Below are 17,411 nucleotides of genomic sequence, written 5' to 3'. Positions count from 1 at the left end.
GCCATAATTTCATTTCTCTTGTTTACTTCAGGAAAAGAAAGAAGGAAGACTCTCTGTCATAGCTGTCCTACCAAATCCAAAAAGCTTGTGTTGCTTCCTGTAACAGGGAGTTTGCCAAGTGTTTGCAAAAAAAATATTTCTAGAACTTGCTTAAAAAAAGATATTTAAATTTTACATTGTAAAATATTTACAGCTGTTGTATTAAGTGAAAAAATATCCATTAAGATCAAAGATTCAGGTGTTTCCAAGTAAGGAAAGTGGTGTCCCTTTGGTGCAGAATAAGGCCCCTCATCATAAGAAAATGTATAGGTTTTTTCTGACCATAATAGTATTTGTCTGACTTTCCATATGATGGAATAAATATTGAAGAAATTTTTCCACTTGTGAAATCCCAAGCTAGTAAAGAAGCAAAGAATATAAGCTATGATAGGTGCAAGCTGTATCTTCTCTTTTACTTGAACAACAGGGAAGGTCAAGTTAAAATATGAACAAAGTAATGGAGATGCCAAGAACCTACTGTAGGGATGAAGGGCTCAAAATAGATGAATATTTGTGCTCAATTCGTTCTGTTGGACTATAGCCACGTGAACTCCCAAGGTAATTACTACCAGCCTACCTGCCCGTACAATTATCAGAAAAAGAGTAAGTGATCGCAGTGAATTAACTACTAAATATTGCCTAGAACATAATTTGTAAGGACAAATTCGCCACTTTCCATGACAGGCTTTTGCATTACCTGATTAGTTTTCCCTTGTAGTCCACGTCCTTGATAAAATCTTTGGACTAAACACAGTCTGCACAGTGAACTAACTGAAATAGTGATGTTCAGTGTTACTTGTCAATATAAAATGTCACACTATATTTGATAATCTGGGTCACCATAATGAGTGTAGTGACTTTTAAAAATCTGTTGGAAACGGGTTTCCTTCATGTCTCTGTTTTTTCTGGCTGTGATCAATATAAAATCCAGCTCCATTGCTACTTATAAGTTTATACGTATGCCCTTTATTCAAACATGTTATTTGATAAAGCTGGTAGATGTTTTCTTTGACAGCTTTCTTTTTCTAATTAAAATAAAACCTTTAGGAGGTTCTATATCTATGTATATTTTAGCACTACTTTACAGAGTGATGCAGTCCTATAAATTAATTCATACCAAGTTTTTACAGCTTTTATTTCTCCTCATTGCTCCGTGCAAGATAAAATGAATGTTTACAAAGTGAATAGAATACTACCTTTGGCTATTATTTATTAAATAAAATGTGGCTGGTTGGTTTGTAGACAATATATCTCGAGCTACCCAGACACCAAATTCCTGTGGGCGTTGTTGAAGTTCAGGTCACTAATGGCTTTCAGAGTTAGTTGCATCTTTTATACTCAACCATTGTTCGTTTGTTCCATATTGTGGTGGAGTGTTCAATAAAGGCGAATGGATTATTCATGTATTGAAGAACCTTTCCTGCCTTGAAATATCAGAGGAAAGATTTATCTCTGACTGTCATCACAAAGCCCCAACAGACCAGTTTTTGGCTCTTTTTTACTCAGTCCAAGGATGTAGCAGAAGACAGGGAGTTCACAGCAGGAGTTGTGAACACACCAGAGCTCAGGATCATTAATATTATGACAGAAGATGTGGAGCTTCTTGCATTTTGAGCTACATACGTTATGAATAGTGGTGCTTTCAAGCAAATTGGAGTAGAAACACATGTGGAAGCTTTGCTTGCACTTTTAAGCTGGTGTTCACCATTAGGCTTTATTCTTTCTTTCAACAGGGGACAGTTATGGGATGGATGGGAAGGCTAACCTGCCCAATTTCACTGGTGACATCAACTGGCAAGGACTGGAAGACTTGTACAGTGTGAAGGAAAGTGTATATGAATACAGATACAACTATAAACTTAGTCTGGCTGACTGGACTAATTACTTGAAGGATGTAGATAGAATGTTTGCACTGCTGAACAGTTACTACCAGCAAAATAAAACAGACAAGGCTAACACTGCTCAAAGCAACGGGGATGGGGACGAATCATCCACACCGTTTACCTTGGAAATGACTTCTGCTGAAGAATCAAGCGGCCTGCCTGCAGAAGAGTTGCAGCCTATTGTGCCAACTGACTTTGCAGCCCTCACTTTGAGCACGGTGAATTTAGGTCAGGAGAGGAAACTTGAATTAAACAATGATATTCCTGAGAAAAGTAGTTTGAATGACGCACACTGGAGAAATAATCATCAAGCTGAAAAATGTATGGAGGATAAAGAGACGGACCGTTTTGATATGGATTTCAGTGGAAACGGTTTGATGGAGTTGGAGTCTCGGCATAGCTTCACGCTACAACCCGTCAGCATTCCTCAAAAAGTCACTCATCAGGACAGCGATGCTGTGGAGGATATATTTGAAGACCAAATATATCTTCCCGTGAGGTCTGATGAACGCCTTGTTCATCAGGCTGTAAACGTATCCATTAAGGATTCATCTATCGGTACCCAGAAAACAGGAAATTTCTTAAAGAAAACAGAACAGAGTCTTGCAGGGGAATCTTCACAAATCCTAAGTGTAGAAGGCAGTGCCTCAGCTCCACTCTCCTTGGATTAGAACAGGTCGTAAACCATTAACTGAGTTCTCCTTTTTCTTATTAGCAAACTAATAAAGGTAATCATGACAACTGACATTCCATGTTTATTGTAGATACGTTCTGCAGCTAAATTGAGCCCAGTTCAGTATTTGTCTGTGTCCATTTGTTTTATTCACACGCACATTTTATCACTGTAACTCTCCCCACTGGGAAGCAAGATTTCCAGTTTTTACTGAAAAGAAACAGTGTTAACTTTCCAGTGCAGCAGCACATTCTCTGAAAGCTAAAAAGTATTTCTTTGAAGAGGATGTTCAAGTTACTTTCTCGATTTCCAAATGATCCCACCCTGAATGAATGTTTCAGTCCACCCAATCTGCCTGCATAATGTCTTTTTCATAAATTATTTTAACCACTGGAAATTCCTAATGTCACGCTTTCGAGTAAAATGCACTTTTAAAAACTGTATGCCATACCATTTATGAATCTAATACCTTACATGCTCTTAGTTTGCTCATTGTCTCATGTAATTGTGAAACCAATAAATAGATTGACAGGAAAGAGGTAATCAGCATGGATTGTGGAAACAGACTCTTTGAATATTATTTTAGCAAAATTATTGCATGTTTTTGTTACTTTGATTTAATTAAATTTACTCTCAGAGAGGTAATGATTGTTAACTGTAGCAGGATTTGTTTAAATTGGATTGTTTCCCTATATATTGATATTGTCAGTATTAAAAATTCGTGAGGTTTTTTTGACTTTTTTTTTTTTCTGATACTGGTGGAAAGGTTTACATCAATACATTTATGCTTTTTTCACCACATGTGATTTTCATTAGGCCGGACAATATCTTGAAAGCATTATTATTATTTGGAGACTTAAATTGTTTTTGTTTTCAACAGGCAATAAAGGGAATTATAAAATCATGTTAGATTTACTTTATTTTAAATACAAAAGGCACACGGGGCTAAAAATAGTTGTTTAGATAATCTTTGTTGTTGTATTCTAAATTTTTTCTTGACCTTTACCAAACATTACATTTTATAAAGTATAATACAAAAATGGCTTTGAAAATCTGTATTACTTGACACTTAATATCTTCCCTTGCTTTTTTATCAATTTCGAAATAATTAGCACGACAACAACAGAAGAGAATGACCTCAAACAGATGTAATTCCATAACGTCCAATCTGTTTCCTATCTGTTACATGTTATTTAGTCTAGTGAGTATTTTTTGGCTATTGCAAGCACTGCAGGTTAAACTTACATTCATTGCATTGTATTTTAAGTTGAAACTTTTTAAAAAGGAGATTCTTTTAGTAGGATTTTAATAATTTTAAGAAGCAGTCTTTTCGATGGACTCTGTACATATGTTAAAATTACTAGCTCTTTATCTGATGTATGTGTCATGGGCTGATTGATAGAAAAACGTATTTATGGTCATGAATGTTGCTATTTGTACATAGGTTTTAAGTTACTAGGACACAAACTGTGTTTTTAAATCTTGTATAATATTTCTGTGATACTTTTATAGAACAATTCTGGCTTCGGGAAAGTCTAGAAGCAATATTTCTTTAAATAAAAAGTGTTTTACTTTACCTACTTCAAACAAGTCGAGATGATCCAGTTTTCCTCCTAATTAAGATTTATTTTTAAAATACGTTAACAGTTTGAGTATTAAGAATCCATCCACATTTAAAGCAATGGATAACGAAATAGCACACTACATTCTGTTAGTTATAAATTATTCCTGGAGATTGAGAAGCATACATATTTTTTGTTTAAGACATGCTGTGATTTTTTTTATTTTTAATTCCCAATTCATCCAATCTTTTCTTCCCTGAAGTCAACGCACCGAGCTGCACAACCAGTGGTTCCCAGAAGTAAAGCAATGCTACACGGTGCCATTCCCTGCGTTGCTGCTTTCCCTCCTCCCTGCAGAGCTCTCTGTTACAGCAAAGTGCAGCACACCAGACACACAGGGCTTAACGAGAACGGACCACAGACCTCTAGTCAGGAGGAGTAACTCCTCACACAAGTCTTCACCAAAGGAAATTTAGCTTTCAAGATAAGCTCTGTCTTACTTGCGCTCTACTTCTCTTTGGTGGCCTGTGAATAAGATTAGCTTCGTAAGATAAAAATCAGCCTCTGAAGCTATGCTTCTGGATCTCATCTTTGTTCTACACAGTCTTTTGACACCGATGCTTCTGCAGACATGAAGTTGCAGGTGATGTTTGTGGGCATCAAGAAAGGTGGCCAATGGTTAAACTAAGTGCTCAAAGATCAGTCATTGCAATGCTAGATAGACCCCTGAGGGATGCCTACCGCTGGAAAACACACTGGCAAACACAGGAGGTATTTCAAAACAGGGTGCCAAGCCGGCTGAGCCAGCAAGTTTGGGAGGACTTTAAGGACACAGGGAAGTTGAAGCAAGGTCCCATGCAACTGCCTCTCATAGCTTTGTGTGGATGTGCCCTCCGTTCTTTGAAAGAACCAAGCAAGCTGCTTTCTTCTTTCCTAATGCTTGGGTAGAGATAGAGAAGGGAATGGTGCGGTAGTGTGGTCCACCCATTCATGCCACTTCTGCTTCCTCCTTACATGACAGCTTGAAGTACTCACTCAGGAAACAGAAGAGATCCCATCCTCCTCAGCTTGAAAGTAGTCAACCTTCCTCCTTCCATGACAGCACCCTGTCCTCCAAACTATCAGATAGTTGAGGTGGGAGTCTTTTTTACAGCTCTCTTATAGGAGTGTGGAGGGAAAAAAAGAGACATTCTGTAGCTAAGAGGTACTGGCAGCAATGAGCTCTGATCCTTGCTCTCCGGCAATACGCATCAAATATTAAACCAGCCCAAAGGTAAGGGGCCAAAAGCTCTCATACACCTAAGTAGGTGTCCTAAGCAACATCTTGCTATCCCAATATATTTTGCATTTCTTTCTGTGCAGTACTTGTCCTGTAGCTGAGGCAGTTGAGCCCATGACTAGTGCATGGTGTAACTGTCAGGAGGCTCTCACAGGCATCAGGCAGTTGCAGGCTCAGGAAGAAAACAAATGCCTAAATCTGACTTCATGGGCAAGCAGAGACCTGAGAGGACGACCTTGGCTTTTTCTGATCTGCAAAATAATGGCAGGTGTGTCTTTTTTGAAAGGTACTACATAGTTACCGACTTTCTGAAGAGGGCCCTGGAGCTGCACAGGAATAACTTTAAGGCTTGCACATCTTTGGGAGGTGTCAATGTTGTTTGAAATGCTTCCTCTGGGATTTAAAAGAAGTACTGTCCTCACATGCTTGGACTGTGTGAGACATTTTGAGACCTCTTACCGACTTAAAGCATTCAAGAAAAGCAAAGATGGGTAATGCTTCATTTCCAGAACTTCAGACATGAGTTAGTTTCTGTTACGGACAAGTAAATCCTCTTGGTCCTGCACACAGACAGCTAAAAAAACCAATTAAGGTTCTTGGGTAACAATTGGATCATAGCATCATGCTGGAGTTCAGGTTTATTTGACACCTGAGTGAAGGGTTTTTCAGAGTGCAAGTCTGGGCACGGACACCCCCACTCATCCCACCAAAATCCCTTTAGATGCCTGCAGCTGTTTACATTGGCAGTCTCTGAAGCACAGTGGAAGAGGATTTGTGTGGTGAAACATCTGGGGCTGAGAAGCCAAGAGCTGCAGCAACCATGTTCAGGAAGGATTCGCTTAGGACTGGTCTTGAGGCCCGGGGACCCATGGGTGGCTGGTACCCACTAGGTGTGATGCTGTAACAAAACTTCTTCCTTTAGTTTCAGCAAAGAACAATCCAGTTTGTGTGCTCTGACACCACTTTGCAGCGAGAACCGATGCGCAGTTAAGTGGGATACAAACGGGAGAGTCGTTTCAAAAACATATGTCCCACCTGCAGGGACGCAATCGCAGCCTGAGCCACCTCGGAGCTGCCTGGGGTAATGTTACTCCCACTCAGGCAGCAGATGTCAGTGCAGAGCCACACAACAGTGCCTCTCCCCGGCCCCTGCACACCCCGATGTGCTTCCAACCCCTGCCAAAGTAGCTCATTTATTCAGTTTTCAACTAGCAACGATACTCTTGATCTGCTGGAAATCTACTGATGATAATTTCATCCACAGCACATTCCTTGGTTTAACAGTTCTAGTCTTGAACGCTGGTGACATTCAGGGGGATCTGCAAGATGCTTTTTTGCGTGGTTATATGTATTGGAAATGAAAAGAGATAAGTCTTACTTTGAACTTGGAAGCACAGAGGATCTGGACCACATAGACTGCTCTGCTGCCCGTGGAACGGTAGCTCCTACCTGGCTGTGCACATCAGCTGAAGGTGCGCTGCTGACTGAGGACTCAAATCTGCTAGGTGCTGTGCACACCACCGCCGTTTCTGTCGTCTGAAACCGAATGCACGTAAGAGACCTCAGAAAGACAAGCCGTGTCTGTATCACTACGAATCCAGCTGCCCCGTGGCAGCAAAGTTTTGTTGGGTTACTACTGGCGGGGGGGGGCTTGTAGTATTCACCGTACACCAAGCAGCAAGGACATTTCATAGAACCAAGCCACAGCTTACCCAGCCATGAAACATGCGCTACAGGTGAAAATTCTTTTACTGTCAGGCTCAATAATGAAATATGCCTAGAAAAATATATTTGACTTCAACTTGCTGTTCTTTTGATCTTGAAAGACCAGGTTGCCTTGGGACAGGATTTCCATTCAAGGATACTTCTATACTTTTAAATAAAAGTGAGTCCAGAGAGTAGAAAACCCAGCTCCAAAAGCAAATGGTATGAACAAGGTCACATCCGCACTGATAGACCAGGCTGGCCCCATCCACGTTACGTGGCCCTCAGCCCTGGCTTTCCCCTTGGCTCTCTGCCAATACTCCTGTGGACCCAAAATGAACAATTTCCAATTGTTACCATTTTTAAATGTCTGTGGTAGTACAAGACCTGTGTTGCAACGACTAGAGTACTTACGGTGCGGTACTGCGGTGTGTGCTGCAGCCCCTGCGGCGCTGCATGAGGACACGGGGGTCCCTGACCCACACAGCCTGTGGGTTTGGGTGGCTGCAGGAACTGGGGGAAGCAAACCTGGCTCAGCCACTTGGGCCGTGTGGGAGGTGTCTGTGGCATAGCCCACCCCCCCCCCCCCCAAACCACATGGAGGTAGATCGTTGGCACGGTCCAAACCAGAGCCAAGGAGGGAACTAAGCACTAAGCACTGCGGGTATCAGGAGTCCAGTCCTTGGGTTCATGACCTGGCCCTCTTTTTCTGAGCAGCATAGATGCACAAACTCGTACCCTATGTATTTTTTCCAACTGTCAATATCTATTTCAAAAAAACTTTGTGTTTCTTAGCATATAACTAATATAAATCAAATCTAGTGCTAGAGGAAACTGTGGAATTTACAGTTTATTTCTACACAATCAGTACTTAATTGTGGTTTGGTGGTCACTGAATTCAGTGGGAAGATTTGCTTTTGTCCGACTACGCACAGAAAGACCAAACGCTTCATCACCTGATCCAGAATGATTCCACAGAAACCCATGTACCTTTTTTGTTGCTTTCTGTCTTTCCTTTTGTCAGAAATAAAACACATTTGATATGCTATTTTTTATTTCCAAATATCAAGTATTCAAGAGTTTGTTTTGTAAACACACGTTTACAACAGATGCTGACAATAGATTTCATTAAATGATGTGTTACACAGCTTTAAAATTATTCTAAGCTCTGCTGAGAAATAAATATCAATTAAAAAACCCCACACAGGAGCCTAAAGTATGCAGAACAAACCGCATAAACCAATTAGTCTCTTTTTACCACAGCACAGCACCCACACACTCATACGGTCAGACATACTCTACAAATTTCCTTAATTCTCTACACATTTGCTTAATAATGTTTTTTTAAAAACTAAACAGTTACAGGCAGTGTGCCCACTCCATGCTCCCAACATACTACCCAGACTATTCTGTTGCTGTTATGCTTAAATCATTTGGTAGAGGTATGCGCCGCAGGCAAGGGCAAAATCCCGTTTGCTCGACTGGGGAAAAGAGCAGGTCGCCTCTAAGGAACGCCTCCACTCAACCACGGATCACACTGACTCCAAGTTATTTTTATTTTTTGTGTACCGGAACTCAGTTCCAGATGATTTTGTACATTTCTTTTTGTTTTGAAATTTCCCTTCGTGTTTTCAGAGATGGAATTTGTTAGAGGTAAATTTTCTGACCTGTCAGTCGGAGGTGTACCTCTTAGTGCTATTTAGGATACAGATGCCTTCTCTGCACGAGCAGTCAAGGCACAGTAACACATATTAATTACCTTTCAGATTTCAAAATGCAAGGGAAAAAAATTTGTGCTCACGATTTTAAAACCAAACCCCTCTGTTTTAAATCATAGCTCACTTTACAGTTGACCAGATTTGGCCTTTTAACTTTGCTAGAGGTAGAACTTGCTCTTATTCTGCCCTTCTCCTTCTGGTATTCCATGGAAGAACATTAATATTTTAGATCTGAATGCTCAATTTAATTCAAACGCTTACTAATGCTGTTTGGTTAAGCAGTCCCAGCCCAGTGTCTCTTGTCATTACTATAGAATTCACTTTCAGCCCTTGCTTACGCAAAGCCACTAAAGAAAGTAACACTCTGCAGCAGGATGACTATATCCTGCATGAGATTTCTGTGGTCTGTATAGCTTTTACCTTAGCTGCTAGTGCTGGGCCAAATCCTATAGCGCCTCCTGAAATTATTTTCCCACAGAAGACGTAGGTAGGAATTGGCCCGCCAGGAATTAAAACCACTCTTTGCTGAAGCAGTCCAGACTTTAAGAACAAAAACACATGCAGTTGCATCATTGACATGCCTTGAATACGGCATTTAAGTCATAGCGGATACATCATAAAATACTTCAGTACCTATTAGCACCACAGTGTTGTTTAGTCATTTGTCCAAAGATTATCAAGCTGGCTCACCCTTCCTTGAGGTGAACAAAGTTTTGGATGCTTTTTGTAGCCCTTCATGAATTCCACAGCTTTTCACCTATTCTACATCATGAACAAAATGTTGTTACAGGGTAACATTGTGACAACTGGTTTGAGATAGAAAAAATAAGAAAATACAGTACAAACAACAGATAATGTAAGAATTAGAAGAGCAAAATGGAACCTGAATAAATAAGCATCTATTTCATAACACTTGAAGTCAAGAAAAGTTTGGAGCTACTTAGAACTTGCAGAGCTACATCTGTGTTTAAAAGGCTGTAGCAATTAAAAAGAAAATAGCTTATCTGAAGGACTGGAGCGGGGGTTGCTAAAAACTACAGTTATTAACTGTAGTTAATGTAATGGATATCGCTACGGGATACGGATGGTGTTAACTGTCCTCCTTAATTTATGTAATATATTCTGTGGAAAGGATAGGGAAAATGTCCTTCCTGAGGATCAGGTAGGCTTTCAAACCTTTGGCCACAAAATAACATGCACTAGTGATATTCACTGTAAAGAAGAAGAATCATGTGAACCCCGGCCATACCTAGTCCCCATGCTGAAGGCTCCACATCTCTACTCTGTGACAATGTTTACATGTGACCTTTTTGAACTGTTATTTGTAAAACAAGGTGTTATAACAACAAAAAAAGAAAGCCCTCATTCTATACCAAAGAATGAATCTACCACCGTAATGTCAACTGCCCATCTTCTAAGCACTCTAAAGGATAAAAATGTCTATAAAATCAAGTAAAATATGTGAAGAACCTGAAATGCGTCGATACAGGTTCAATCTACAAGAGGGCAAACACTCTGTCCAAAGCGATGCCAATTCAGATTCCAGGCCAGATAAATCTCTGCTACCAGATATTTTAAGCCCCTGGAAAGCAATCATAGCTGGATGGCTTCAGCTGGGGGAACCCAGGCCCTGCAGCATGCAGCATGGCATCTCCTATGCCGTTATAAAAGACACATTATCGAGAAAACAGGAAAAGATAAACTTGTTTAAAAAATATTTTGTCTTTGACCTCTGAGAACAGTAGCAGTAACCAGTGAACAGAGTATAAAAGCTAAACAAGCACTTGATATCACTTAGTTCACGCACACATGCTAAAGCGCCAGCTTGTTAACATCTAACCCAAGGTACTGGCCCAGTTCTTCAGCCTCATCATTGGACTGATGAGGCTGAGAATCTGGCTCCAAAATAGCAGTAAGACACTTTGGACCTATTTTTCATCAGTTTTATGTCAATATAACACTATGAAGAGCTGTGGTATTACACACACAGAGAACGTGTAGTAAGGCAGCAATAATTCAAGCATTTGGGGGGAAAATCTGCAAGAACAGTACAGAAGGTGCTGACCCCTCTCCCAGCCATGCTGTCTGGAGTTATACAGAACAGGCAGCGCCCGGCTCCGCTTGTGCAGGATACTGAAAATTTGTCACCTGTACCTCTAGGTCCAAATTCTGTGGAAGGGCACAATCCGAACCTACAGCATTACTTGAGCAATTTCATTGGCTTTAAAGTCAGAAAGATGTCTTTATTTAATCAAATCCCCACATAATGCACAGATTTTCAGCCAGAAATTCATAAAATAAGTGAATGGCAGGAAGAGCTAGAATGTGTCTTTGAGCATGTCCACAAAATATTTCAAATTTTAATTATATTTGAAAATGAAAGCTTTCCTCCATTGCCAGGTATATAACTAGCTACACACGAGTGTCACGGGAATACTTGAGTGCTACTTTGTGCTATTCTGGTTATAACGATCACTGAATCCATGGGGAAAAAAACTGAGCATGGAAATTACTCTTTGGGTAAAGGAACTCCTTTCTGAATGCAAATGGGATTCGGTCCAATACTTACACACATGTGTTATTTTTAAGTGTATTACTTAAGTATATAAACTTACACACATATGTAAGTGTTCTGCTGGATCAGAGCCGTAATGAATGAATAGTTAATACTATGAATTAATAAGCTAGATTTTTAAAAACAGGTAACATATGTTTGAAAACATACTCTAGTGTTTGTAACTGATTTAGGGGCTTTCAAACTTACATTTCTAATACCTAGGAGGAGATTTGTGCCCCTGCTTCACTTACAGAACATCAGGTTCTGAGGAACTGCATGTTATTACATGCCCTTTTAAAGATACAATGGCTGGTCAAAGAACTGAAAGTTTCCAATTAAATATAAAATGCACCATAATATTCAGCATGTTTCTTGCAGCTGCTCACACTGTACTGAAAGGACATAAAATGCCACTAGTCCCAAATTATACCATACTATATCCAGTATGTTCATGGGGAAAAAGGAGGACCAAAACCACAGGGCTTTTGCCTAGAATTAGAAATACAGGGTCCCACTTTCCAGATATTCCAGACAAGACCACAGCCCCCGAAAGCTCTATGAGCCATCTCTTGAGGGTGCTACACTCATAAGGACCCAAGGCCATGGCTATGCCCTTTCTGAAGTTCTGCCCTTTTTGGCGAAACAGGGATGAATGGGAGCCTAAGCAGGGACGATTACCTGTTCAGTCAAGTCCATATATTGAGGCTACTTCTCTTCTCATGTCCCTCATGCTACATCAGGAATAAGTGGTGTAAGAGGAATTTAGTCTGTCCTTGTGGTGACATGATGGCACTTTGTGGACTTGTAGTTAATCGCAGGGTGTCGCTGCTTCATAATATTCCTGGCCGGTTAACTGCAGGTAGACAACTTGGGTTTGCTGCTGATAGCAAACTGTAGACCCCTGCTTTACATTTTCTTGTGCTCACTGCTATCCAAACTTTAATGTTTGGGGTGGGGAGGGAAGGTGATGGACATTACAAGTCAATGGAATTTTATATTCCCTGGTCAGAGGGTTTCACGGCAGGAAGATAGCATGGCCACCTTCACTGTGTGATAGATAAAGCACCTTTTTCCTTCCTGTGAGTTAGTTTAGCACCACACATCAGTCATGACTACTGCTAGGGATGCACACAAATTCTCTGGCAGTTTTGCTTCCTTCAGCAATGACAACCTCAGAAAATAGTGTTTGTTCAGCAGGTCTCAGTCCACATTTCAGTCAACGCTGACAATGCTGGAATTCACTTCTTTAGGAAGTTAATGTGTTTCCCCTGCATGCCTTTATTGGTTTAGACTGTTACAGTTTACTCACAATAAAGTCTCCCTCAGGAATCAATCGAAAACTGGCCAGAGTTTGGGTTTTCTTTCTTTCAGAAGGTGCTGATTTAATTAAGTGATTTTGTAGAAATATTGTTAAAATTATCTATATCAAAAAATACTAATGATTTTTATGTTATGTTATGGGGTTTTTTTGCATATAATTCTGAAAAGAAACTTAAAAGGCTATTGATAGCACGTAAACAAGGCTATTTCAATATTTCCAAAGAGAACATCTTTCCCTCCACATTCCAGTTTCTCAAACATTTCAAAAAATGAATGTTTTTAAAAGTGTGTCAGGCTTTCCTAAAAAGCAGGAGGTCTCCATTCCAACAAGCCCTGAATTTCACAGAATCACAGACTGGTAGGGGTTGGAAGGGACCTCTGGAGATCACCTTGTCCAACCCCCCTGCTTGAGCAGGCACACCCAGAGCAGGGGGCACAGGAACGCGTCCAGGTGGGTTTTGAACATCTCCAGGGAAGGAGAGTCCACAGCCTCCCTGGGCAGTTTCCTTGAAATCAGCTCAGAAGTGGCAGCAGTTGCAGATGTGTCACTTCTATCACTCTCATCCTCTGCCATCAGTCAGCTCCTGACAATCCTACAAGCCTAATCTGCTCTCCCTTCTTATCCACATGGAACAGAAGTACACACAAGCATGTAACAGAATATATCAGGATAGATGATTCATTTCCAGCCTTTTACAATTCCCTTAATACTCTGTTTCTGAGGTATTTGAAAAGATTGTCGCTCTTCACCTCATCCCGTGCTGATTAAAATGGGCAAGTGACTGAAATGGATGGGTGATGGGCTGCAATTACACTTTGTCCTACTACTTTGCTTAAATTTTTGCCATGGCCCGAATTTCTTGGTGCAAAAAGCATTTGAGACTGGAGCAAAAGGAGACATTTTTATCATCTATTCTCATCTCCTCTGGCAAAAAAAAAAAAATATACCCAATACCTTTGAGCCAAGGAAATTTATTCTTCAGGATGAGAATTGTAGAAGCTTAAAATCTCAGGTGGCACAAGACTGAGGATGCGTTGTGCCTGGTGGCTTGATCCCAAAAAGCTATTAAGATGTATAGAATAGCTTGAGGTGATTAAAACTATATTCCTTATTCCTCTATGTTGTAGTTTGGAGTAGAAGCATCTGAGTTTGCAGCCACAGAGAGTGGAAGTTGTTGTAAGCCACGTAAATGGACTGCGACACTCTGAAATAAGCAGCCACCATTTCAAGCAGGGGAATCAGCCCCACGTGCCAGTCAAGGAGATCCAGGAGGGGAGGGAAGGCAGCTGGCAAAGGATAATAAGAGGGAAATTTACAATTCCCAGAACAACTCAATGGATGCCAAGGAGAGTACTGTCTAATTTCAAGGACTTGGTTCCATATAATGTTTGATCATTAATCAATTAAATCATTGATACATTAAAAATTAAATGAGGAATAACTGTTCAAAAACATGTAGAAGTTCTGCTCTCTTCTATTTGTTTTCACACAAACCCCCACATTGCAAAATCCAAACCTGCCTGTCACTGAGTCCTCTTAAAAGAGTGCTTTTCATTTCCTAGGCTTCTAAGACTTTCCCTGCGGGGCAAAATACAACTTTGACTTCTTAGCGTCCACCTGAAATCATTCTCTGCCCTTTGAAATGTTAGTACATCATAAGCATGGCACTACAAAGCCTCCAGAGTAAGAAATGAGATGCCAAGTACGTTCGATTAGAAAGTCTCACCATCTCCTGGGGAGAAAACACACTACAGTAATTTGGAACAAGCAAAGGCCACATCACATCCCATGGATCCATGCTTACAGACAGTTTCTATTCTTAGCTCTTCCCCTGGGAGGGCAAAGGAGAGGCGACTCACCCTTTGTCTTCACAGGAGCATTCAATGAAGCTGAGAAAAGGAAAGGTGGCCATGTGTGGGACAAACCATGCAACTATGACCTCCAGGCCTGTCCCACCGCCTGTTCAGCACCGGGCAGGGGAGAGGCAGAAGTGGGGCAGAAACAAGAGGGAGCTGGGCTCTAAGCCGCCATCCCCTCCCCAGCTGTCCTCGGTGGTGGGGAGCACAGCATGCTGGAGGTGCCAGGAGTGTAAGGGAAAGCCTCGTACCAGGCACCATGGCAGGTAGGCTGCCTGCAGCCCACCTGAAGGTCTCTCTTTTCGCTCCTGCGGCAGGTAGCGAGCGGTGCCAGCTTGAGCCCTGCACCATCGCTGGCTGCGAGGGCTTGCCGGGTCCCAGGTGGCCACTTCAGACACGAAACGAGGCCATCAGCTCTCCCTTGAGATTCTTTCACCAAAGCTGAACTAGACTGGCATGCATTTCTGAAGGTCAGCCAAGCTCTTCCTATGAAGCTATAACTGGTTATTTTCTTCTTATGGAAAAGTATGGATTTGGTGCTTAGTGACGGCCACCCAAATAACATTACAGAAATATGCACATATCCGGTCTGGTGTGTGTGTATGATTCCTACATCCTAATGTTATTATAAATTAATACTGAAGTTTTTTACTCCAAGCATTATGCTTTCCTAGCCTGTGTACTTTGTGAAGAATAACTATATCCCATCAAATGAAAATCAATGCACATTTTGACAGGATAAAGAAACCACAACTCAGCATTTGCAAAGGTTACCTGATGCATAACGTTTGTATGGCTTAACATGTTATTAACAGTACTTTAAACCTTGTGTTCTTTTTAATTTAATGCTTATGTCTGAAAATAGCCCCTTTCAAATTCAGTTGCAGTTATGTCTTTAAAAGCAAACTTTAAACTTAATTTGCTGCACATACAATTATCCAAATAAGTTGCATAGTTTAAACAAGTTCAGTTGTGCTTTGTAGCAGAACTCACAGTAATTACTCATCTCGTAAAAATATGATTTGCGGATACAAAGTTGACGATACATTTAAGCATTTTTATGGCGTCTAGACATCAACGATATGAGTTTTTGTCACTCTTCCACTGACTTCTGCTGTTCATAATACCTCACCCTTACATTGATATCAGATCAGAGCATGGACATTTAATGGACACATCTGAAATAATTACAAACACAATTTTTAAAACTCCATTGTCAGGAGGGGAGAAATAAGAGCTTGGGTTGGTTTGAGGTATCCAGCCCTCAGGAACATACTATGGTTGTTTGCATTAAGCTTTGTTGGTTTTATCACGTGTTACATTTAGATTAAAAATAGAAGGCACAGTTGTTTTACAAGGCGCCGTAATTAAGTCAACCAACAAAACTAAATATTACATTACCAAGCCAGGGGTCTATATCTCAGCAGTGACTTCTTCCAATGCATTTTCATTTGAGGAATTTATTGCTTCTGAAAAAGGGCCGGGGTATGTCTGTGCTACGCAGTTCATTCCTTGTGCCACACCGATGTCTCCTCGGGAACTGAAGGTAGGGCAGGATCTAGTCCGTGCATAGTTTTGTTGGGGTCCAGCTTGGCCAACCATCTCACTCACAGTGTTCACCGGTGAAGCCCTCCATCTCTGTCTCTGCAATTGCTCTTCTTTACACTTAATGGAATACCAAGCCAGGAAAATAAAAAAGAATCCCACAAACTTGAGAGCAGCTGCCAACCCAAAGTAGACAAAACGAAACGAGGTGACATCGTATTCCCAACAAGATCCTTGTACGCCACAATCCTGTTGCCAAAGCATGCACGTGGTGTCAATGACAGCCCCAAAATAAATTGGAGTGGGAATGTAAGCTGAAATAAAAATAGCAACAGAAATAATATGTGTTAGTATATAGTGGAAAACTTCTAAAGAAACTGTATGCCTTAGGCAAACAGTGTAGGTTGAGAAGTTTTGAGATTTCTGCACCACTGTTCTCACATGAAATGTAAAACATGGAAAACTGGTCAGCCAACCTTCCCACCAACACTACTTATCCCACACATGAAACATACCACAATGGGAAAGAATTAACAAAAATAAGACAATGCAGCAGCACCTTACAAAAGCTACTGCTTCAACCTGCTGTCCCCAGACAGCTCTTCCTGAACTACGTGTCCCCCAGAAGAAAATCCCATGTTGCTCTCAGGAAATAAAATACAGGAGAGGAACAAAACATTATCTCCAGAGAGTTACTTGCTGAACATCCATTGCCCATGAGCTGGGAAAGGGCGGGGGTTGCTGCTTTAAATTAAGGAGAAGCAGCCCCCAAAGACCACAAAATGTTTCTCTTACTGAAGATGGATGGTAGCAGTGAGACCACTAAAATTGTGGATTTTTCTTTTGAATAGATCTTCCTCAGAAACAGACTTTAACTTCTAAGGCTGCTAAAAATGCAGCCAGCCCACTGAATGCTCCTGCTTTCTCCAGAAATATGACACCTTTAAGGCAACTCAGAAATGTCCTTCCTCAAAGAAAATTCCAGATGCAGCCATACAGGCTTCCCTTGTTCTCTTACAATGGTCCTTCCTTGCTCCAGTCGTATGTTTCATAGTAGCTGAACACCTGGAGTGTTCTTTATAGGCAGGACTTTAGAAGTTCAAGAGCTTGAAAGAAACTGCTTTGTGGAATAAGGACTTTTAACATGTACCCTTTTTGCTATGAAACATCTGAAATTAGACATTAAGTAACAATTGCATCTTATTTTAAAAATGCAAAAAGCTATTTTTATTGGTAAAAGCAATAAAATATGTTTCCAAAAAATAAAAAATCCT

The 17,411-nt window shown here is 40.8% G+C and overlaps 2 protein-coding genes across 5 annotated transcripts in view; one reads left to right on the top strand and one right to left on the bottom strand.

Moving 5' to 3' along the window:
• SULF1 (sulfatase 1) overlaps nucleotides 1-4,175 on the top strand; it is a 103,039-nt gene extending 98,864 nt beyond the window's left edge. For 2 of the 3 annotated variants that reach the window (XM_064442575.1, XM_064442576.1), the window contains one exon: nucleotides 1,773-4,175. In XM_064442575.1, the coding sequence (XP_064298645.1) occupies nucleotides 1,773-2,593 (821 nt within the window). In that variant the 3' untranslated portion in view covers nucleotides 2,594-4,175. The remainder of the gene's footprint in view (nucleotides 1-1,772) is intronic. The other variant, XM_064442578.1, reaches the window with a different exon arrangement.
• A 4,513-nt stretch (nucleotides 4,176-8,688) lies between these two features.
• Nucleotides 8,689-17,411, bottom strand: part of SLCO5A1 (solute carrier organic anion transporter family member 5A1) — an 88,188-nt gene continuing 79,465 nt past the window's right edge. For both annotated transcript variants that reach the window (XM_064442574.1, XM_064442573.1), the window contains exon 10: nucleotides 8,689-16,451. In XM_064442574.1, coding sequence (XP_064298644.1) covers nucleotides 16,006-16,451 — 446 coding nt within the window. In that variant the 3' untranslated portion in view covers nucleotides 8,689-16,005. The remainder of the gene's footprint in view (nucleotides 16,452-17,411) is intronic.

The sequence above is a fragment of the Phalacrocorax carbo genome, chromosome 2 (assembly GCF_963921805.1).
Source record: "Phalacrocorax carbo chromosome 2, bPhaCar2.1, whole genome shotgun sequence".
NCBI classification, from domain to species: domain Eukaryota; kingdom Metazoa; phylum Chordata; class Aves; order Suliformes; family Phalacrocoracidae; genus Phalacrocorax; species Phalacrocorax carbo.
The sequence above is the reverse complement of the archived record's forward strand: the minus strand, read 5'-3'. Positions and strand labels throughout refer to the sequence as shown.